The sequence below is a fragment of the Corylus avellana genome, chromosome 6, assembly GCF_965113065.1.
Source record: "Corylus avellana chromosome 6, dhCorAvel1.hap1.2, whole genome shotgun sequence".
Lineage (NCBI taxonomy): Eukaryota > Viridiplantae > Streptophyta > Magnoliopsida > Fagales > Betulaceae > Corylus > Corylus avellana.
Genome location: NC_142495.1, coordinates 50,273 through 58,450, shown reverse-complemented (window position 1 = coordinate 58,450; position 8,178 = coordinate 50,273). Strand labels below are relative to the sequence as shown.

Below are 8,178 nucleotides of genomic sequence, written 5' to 3'. Positions count from 1 at the left end.
TTTAATACTTTAAGAGACATTGTCGCAATTAAAAGTTAAAAAAAAAAATTGTCAATTGAGTAATAATTTAAGAGAAAAATGCGAACTCATTGTCGCAATTTTTTTGTTGGCCTTGATATTATCCAGCCTTTTGTCTTGTTTATTTGAGTTTGTTAATTTGGGTGCATATGCTATTAATAAAGGGATACATTTTATTTTTATAATTTTTATATAAATTGAATTGGAGAAAGTTGTTCCAACCCGATTTAAAAGAAAATTGTCCCATACATCCTAGTCAATAGGTGAACCCAATCTAAATGGCAATGGGGGCAGAAGTAATGCTATTTGTTTGTTTTTATTTTTTATTTTTTTCTGAGCAAATATGGGAAAATAGGGGAGGGAAAACAACATCAACACGCTGGACAACCTAACAATAAGCCCCAAAATATCCTCATTAGAGTAGGTAAACAGAAAATAAAAAAGAAATGTATCAAATAAATAACGTGACCCTATAGCTTATTGGTACAACCAATAAGCCTGGCCACCTAAAGAGGTGGCTTATGAAGGTGCACCATAAATGGTACAACTGAGAGAACTGTTGCAGCACCCGAAGGATAGCCGCCGCCGCCACCACCACAACAATAACAACCTTCAAGAGCAGGAATCGGCTGGACAACTCCTTTGAGCACAAATTCACAACTCCTTTGAGCACAAATTCATTAAAAGAATGAGTCAAGCTTGAACGCAACTGTAGGCCTGCAATGACTCAAGTCCAAAACACGTGAACCTATGCAAAATGCTCCTAGCAGTATGATATGTAAGCAACTTACACCATGCTATTCCCCTCACTATCTCGTATTAAAAAAATAAAAAAATAAAAAAGAAGGGGGAAATTTGGACGAAATTAGATGGGAAGATCAATTAGATGCAAGAGGACATCACAAGGAGTTTTAAGACAATTCTTGTACCACAATTCAAGTTTGATACAAGCTTAAAAAAAGAGTTAAACCAGATAAAAGCAAGAATATATTCATTTTAAGAATTATAAACAAGCCTGAAACTTGGAGCGAATGAATTTCCTCTGCTCTCAAAATTGCATTGTCACTGTAAAGATTACTTCATATGACAAGACAAAGGATCTGTAGGACGGTCAGTTGAAAGTTTTCTGTTTGAAATATACAGATTGGCAGGATCTGCTATTCAAGCAAGTGGGTCACTCATCGGCAATGTGGTGGGAATACTTGTCTCCTCTTCCAGTGTTGAGTTACTCATAGATGTTGCTCGGATACTTGCCTCTGAAGCAATTGCATCTGGATCACTCACTGATGATGATCCAGGGGCTCCATTGTCTGAATCGGGTTTACTTGATTCTGACTGCAGGGAAGCACTCAATGGTCCCAGAGTGGATTCTGACTGAAGTGGAGCACTCACTGGTGCTGAGGTGGATTCCGACTGGAGTGGAGCATTCACTGGTGCTGATGTGGACTCTGACTGGAGTGGAGCGCTCACTGGTGTGGTAGAGGGAGGTGCTTCTAATAGCAATTGCTTGTCTGATTCCTGTTGTGAACTCTGATTAGCAGGGGCTGGTTTTTTCTGAACAGAAATAGAAACAGAGAGAGATGTCATCCCAGGAGGAAGAATTTCAATGGGCGGTTTCTTCCCTGCTTCTCCCAAACTTGAAAGCTTGGGTTCCTCAAGGGAAGCCAGAAAGGCAGCTGCAGCATCTGTCTTTGTCGATGGAGTGTGCTCAACCTCCTTCTGCAGTATTTTGTTCCAAGCTTGAACCAAATTCTTCAACGTTGGTCTTCCATGGGCCTAGAGAAATTTTCATAATGTCAGGCAAAAATACCAAAGTTAGGGTTAAACCGTCTATATTAGTGACTCATCGTACATGGGGCATATACGATTCAGACCAAGTGGAGGGAAAAAAAAAAGAGAGTTCATACATGTGCATGAAGCACAGCCTCGGCAAGCATCCCCGTATCCTGCCATGCCTTTTCCATAAGAGCATTGTCTCCCAAAACTGCAGCTGAAAATGCTGCTTCACGTCCCAAACCAACTGAGATCAGATTGTTTATCAAACCCTGCAGTACAATCATGACATCACTTTTAAAGTAAGAATACGGTAATAAAAAAGCTCATCATGAAGAGTAATATACTATTCATTCAACACCATTACTTTAGACATAACATTGTGGCATTGATGGTCATTGAAAACAAAAAATATCTTCAGATGAACCGTAAAAACTGCAATATGACCAGTGGTCCAGTGGACATTACTCAATTACTATAAATCAGGTAACAACAAAATTTGAGCTGTCTTATGAGAGAAGAGCTGTGGATGTCACATGAACCCATCATCGTTTTACATGGCAAAAGCAAGAAATTCACCAACGGGTGGAGGTCGAGAAAGGGACCCACATAAAGGTAGAAACAAAATAATATCCTTAAGCTTAACTAAGATTGTTTTTTTCTCCTTGATAGCTCTTTCATTATCCTCACAAAACACTAAAGATGCCACTTTTCAAATGACCTTGATGTTTCTGCTCTGATCCTTGATCAATCACTCCTAAAGCAGGTTCTTCACCAAACTAGGCACAACCAAAGAAAGTCAAACAAAGATAAAAAGAATATCCAAAGCTGCTGTTGTCCAATGTTTCTTCGTTGTATTATACACAATCAAGCCATATCCAAGAATCATTCCCATTTGTGCTTACTGCCTTTCTTGATGACCTGAACCACTCAAGATTTTGACTAAAGCTGAAAGGATATCAAGCCATCATGGAGCAAGGACACCTAAGCTCCAGTATGGATCACTATGATGGATTTCTCATTTCAGAAACTGATCCCACACTTGGATTGATTCGTCCTACCACACATGATCCTGAATGTTTTTCCTAGCCTCAATTTTTGCAGGTTCCTTGCACAATTTCTCCCACTTAAGATATTTACGAACCTGTAACTTTGCCTTATAACCGTGTAGGCCTATTTCTGACCTCAATTGGCACCCCATTGTTCATTCAAATCACACAACACATACAGAGGCATAACCTCGTTAGAGATAAACAAAATAACAAAATGACTTTGTTAACTGCGATTATGTAAGGATTTAATTAGTATAACCATCACATCTATTCATGGAAGAACAGACATGAACAATATGAAACATATAAATGTTTTCTTTTTAAGTACATCAAACAAGGACTACAATAAAAAACAACAAAAAAGGGTTGGGCAACCCAACAATAAGCCCCCCCCCCCCCCCCCCCCAAAAACAAGAAAGCAGAGAAACCATAAATAAAGAGGGAATGCATCGAATAAATGACGTGGCCCTATGCATTCTTGGTACGAATACCAAGAATTTTGGTCGCCAAGAAAGGCGGTTAAACAAGGCATGGGCAAGGGCATGACTGCCACAAGACCCTTTAACCCTATGCAAATTCCCAGAGTAGGGGACGTAATTAGGGGCATGACCCTTAAGATACCCTTCAATCCTACCGAATACCTGTTGGGTAACAACTACAAATAAACTTAGAAAATGGGAAAAAGATAAGAGAATAAAAAACCACAAAGTTAAAGGGGGAATAAAAAGCAGTAAAAAAAGCAAATAAACCCACAAAACGGCAGTGCAAGTGGAGGAAGAGACGAAGGAAGGCCGGCACGTGCAAGTCACTCGTCGACGCGTGAAGACCGTGTGCCGGCAGTGGCGACCAGAAGGCAGGGACCGTCGCAGGAGACCAGAAACAACAGCCGTATGCAGTGGAGGTGAGGAGAGGAGGTGTCACGTGCCTTGTAGGGCTGTCCACGCAGCGGCGCATGGTGGCTGGACAAAGAAGAGGCTGGCAGCAACGGAAAGAGGAGAGACCCAGGAGCATGGTGGAGTGGCACCTGAAGTGAATAGATCTCGTTTTGAAAAAACCAAATCCAAAGGAGGCTAGAGGATCTGGCAAGGGCTGAACTGTGAAAAAAAAGTGTAAAATGGAAAGGGAGAACAGGAGAAGAGGGTAGAGGAAGAGACAACGGTGAAACAGTGATAGTCTTTGGTGTCTTCAGAGAAAGAGAGAGAGAGAGAGAGAGGAAGTTAAATGTTGTTATGTTGCTAAAGAAAGAAATGCACCTAATGGGTCTCAACCACAACTCACCTTCTCCCTGTTCTATAGTGGGAGGAGGTGCCATTTGAATTAGAACTCATAGGCAGTATGCAACAAATAAATGTTACAATACTTTAGCATGCATCACCATGTAAAATAAAGCTCAATGACAAACTATGCAAGAGAAGCACAAGTGAACAAGACAGCATACACTCAGCCGTGTCAATTCTCCATGATTAGCAAGACGCAAAGCTAGTCCTCTTAACTCATAACCCTGTAAAGCTCCTTTTACAGAACCTGCAGCAGCTAACCTCTTAAGAGCTTCACGAGCAATTTCACCTTGTGCAGTTGCATCTGCAGCATCAATAAGATCCAAAAACTCCTTTGCAAATTTCACTATTCCTTGAACAGCATCTACAACATTTTCTTTCTTAGCTGTTAAACTGAGAATGTCATTCAAATCAAGCCCAGTAGAATCTTGTCCTATATCCCTGCTGTTGCTCATTGTAAGGAGGCACTGAAGAGCTCTTTTCAAATCGTTGCTCTGCATTGACAGATCAAACTCCAACCTACAAAACATTAAATAAATTTATATATGCTTATAAAAAGAAAACTTTCCCTATGGATGTCAGTTTGAAATGCTTTTTCTCCCCGCGGCAAATCCCCCCAACAAAAAAAAAACAAGAAAAAGAAAAAAGATAATACGGGTAAGACGCAAATCAAAACAAGGTAGTTTTTCCCACTCATCCAAAGTTATGAAAGGAATCCACTACTGGAAAATTTTTTCCAGAAGCTACAGTGTAGAATAACCAAAAGTTATAAGGAATGGCATATAAAGTAAACAATAAAAAAGTGCAAAGTGGATTCACCCTCTATAGCAATTTTCGATGAGAATCCGTGGATCATAACACAAGAAGATATACGGTCTTTCTGCACTTAAAATGGTGCATAGCCAGTTTAGAACCAATGAGCTTTATGTTTTTATAAGGATACATAAGCGTCCAACACATGTACAAGGTGCCTGACACATCAACCATATTTAAAGATGCATGTACAAGGTGCATAACCGTTAACACAAGCGGTTGTGGTTAACGGTTATTGCCTCTAACTGCTAATCGCAATCGCCTTAGGCAGATATTGAATTTTCGTAACCACAACCACTGCACCTTAGGCAGTTAATAGTTTTAAAATAACCACCGGTTAGCAATTATTGAAACTCATAACCGCACCGCATAACCACTTTTTAGAAATGGGCCTTTTGTGCCTATTTTGATGTTTAGGGCCCCTTTCTTGAGTCTCTTTTTAGGGCTTGTTTTAGATGGTTTTGGCCTTTTTTTCTTTTAAAAAAAAATAATAATTAGAAGGCTGCAAAATGTAACCAAGTTCAAGATTATTATTATTATTATTATTATGAATAAAGATCAATTTCATTAAACTCCAAAACAAAAACATTATATCAAACAAGCCAAAATGACGTTTTGTGTATGATTATTATTATTTTTATATATAATATATATAAGGGTAGGCGGTTATTACTGCTCTTCGCAAATCCAGCATACCCTTGGTTGGGATGGGTAGGCCTGCCACTTCACTTTCAGTTAGGCCCGGGCCAAGTCAATGGGGGGACCCGTTGGGCTCCTAACTGCCTCCGCTTCCCCTAAAACTGCTAACCACCCTGCCCTAGGTTGTTCGATTTTTTCCAACGGCCTACAATGCGGTTAGCGGTTATTAGTTATTATTAGATGGTTAATAATTGCCAGCTTGTACACCCCTATATTACAGGTATCTTTCTTTTCCAACATTGATAAAGTGTGCTTGATATTGACAGAAATGTTGTTCCACAATTTGAAGTAACATAAGCAACAATAGACAATGTGATCTAAATCAGTGAGAGAATAATATTTTGTGTGGCACACCTCTTAGATATTCCAGGCAAGTGAAGTGCTTCAGTAGCATATCCCATCCCTAGCATAAATTGTGCTAAATCATCATGATGCTCTCTGCCGAGCTTACTTGCCCTGCTCAAGTACATTCATAGTGTAGGTATATTTATAGTGACATATATTGAAAAACAGAGAGAGGATAATAGTAATAACAACAACAATGGAAACAATAATGACTATAGCAATAATAACAATACCATTTCACTGCACTAACAGCATCTCCATAGGCAGCAAGACACCGGCAGCGAATACCTGGATGGCTAAGGGATAAGGCATGTGCACACATGTACCTAACAAAGCAAACTCACATGTCATATATACCATTCTTGTCTCCATAAATAAATAAATAAACTGTAAAGAGATCACTGCATAAATGTGGCATGACTCTGGTAACTTAGAAAATTAAAAGGTCCTTTACGGACTGCTTGACCCCCTTTCTTTATAAATAAAAGACAACATCAAAGCTCAAAACTTCTTATGTGAGTAAGAATTGGTGGTTGCTGTCACAGAACAGAATGAAGAATAAAAGTTTGTCTAGTTGATTTAGTAACAAACTCCCCTTTAAGGGAGAATTGTCGGAGAACTGGTCTAGCAACTGGAAACGATGTAGTTGTTTTTCTAGCCTAGCCCTTATGGCTGAAAAAGTATCGCACTTGGAAATGGAATCATACACAGTTGTTGAATGAAACAACCTCTATAACTATGCACAAAAGCAAAACTAGAAACTCCTATGGTGCGTTCACTCTAACAAGCAGCCTAGACATACAAAAACATGCAAGTAATTATGTATCCTTGCAACATATAATAGTGACATTGGATGAATGGATTAAGAGAGAGGCAACAACTTATGTAAGAAGAACATTATAGTGACGGATTGGTGTTGTATCTGCAAGAAGAGTGGTGAATCTATTGATTATCTACTATTGCATTGTGAAGTTGCTATAGAAGTTTGGAATATGGTTTGTCAGCTGTTTGGTGCTAAGTGGATGATGCCGAGTAGGTTGAAAGAATGTTTGGGAAGTTGGAAAGGATAAAGGGGTAATCGTACAGTTTTGCAAATCTAGAGAATGGCTCCTTTATGTGTAATGTAGTGCTTATAGAGAGAAAGGAATGCACGGAGTTTTGAGGACCGTGAACTTGGAATTACAGAGTTGAAGAAAAGGGTGCTTCAAACACTTTTCTCATGGAGAGTTTTGTGGCATTCTTCGCAAGTTTCAACGATTGCGTAATTCCTAGATTTATGTGCGTCATTTTCAAATTAAAAGCTTGTATGTATGAGCTCTTTTTGTGTACTTCTTCTGTATATGGGTTGTACCCCTTGCGCTTTTAATAAATTGATATTGCAGAGAGGCAAGAGATAGTAGGCAATTAAGTTTGAGAATTCGTAAAAAAGACGAGCAAGTAATGCATATAACAAGCTACTAGCCCGCTTTTGCCTCTTATAAAAGAAGCTATTCGGCCCTTCACCGAGCAAGCCACGTACACTCCTCACATATTTGGACCTTTGGGTTTTGAGTTGTTTTCTCTTTCCTACTCTTTATACTCCATCTCTTGATAGTGAAATTTTTTTCCTGGTCATCTCCGCATATAGATGTAGACTTGCTTAGCCGAACTACGTAAATCTTAGTACCCTGTGTGATTGCCTTATTTTATTATGTTCCTTTCTATTTCTTTGTGATCTGAAAAATTATTTGCCACAACAAATTGGTATCGGAGATTAGGTCATTTTTTGCAGGTTGGCTACTACAAAATTCGAAGTAGAAAAGTTTGATGGTCAAAATAGTTTTAGCCTTTGGTGCATCAAGATGCGCGCTTTGTCGCAACAAGGCTTGGCAAAGATTTTGGATGTGGAGTCTTGAGTGAAGTTGCCAATGAAGAAAATGCCATTGGACTATGACGGAAGCTAGAAAGTTTGTACATGAGGAAGAGTCTCACTAACAGATTGTATTTGAAGCAACTATTATGTACTCTCTAGATGAAGGAAGATGTAACACCCTAGACCTCCTAGGGTAATTTTATGATGTTGATTGCTGTTTTACTTATCAAAAAAAAATGACGTTGATTGCTGTTTTAGTTTTTTTATTTGTTGTTTTAGTAGCTGTTTCCTTGATTATCTCTTTAAATTTTGTGGGTTTAATAGAGAGGGGTATGTGAGAGTTGAAAAA

General features: G+C 39.0%; 1 protein-coding gene across 1 annotated transcript in view; it reads right to left on the bottom strand.

Moving 5' to 3' along the window:
- Positions 1–883: 883 nt before the first annotated feature.
- LOC132186287 (Transducin/WD40 repeat-like superfamily protein) overlaps positions 884–8,178 on the bottom strand; it is a 44,433-nt gene continuing 37,138 nt past the window's right edge. The window contains exons 17-21 of the mRNA XM_059600180.2: positions 6,211–6,303; positions 5,987–6,088; positions 4,282–4,639; positions 1,926–2,063; positions 884–1,794 (exon numbers count right to left, since the gene is read on the bottom strand). Of these exons, the coding sequence (XP_059456163.2) occupies positions 1,180–1,794; positions 1,926–2,063; positions 4,282–4,639; positions 5,987–6,088; positions 6,211–6,303 (1,306 nt within the window). The 3' untranslated portion in view covers positions 884–1,179. The remainder of the gene's footprint in view (positions 1,795–1,925; positions 2,064–4,281; positions 4,640–5,986; positions 6,089–6,210; positions 6,304–8,178) is intronic.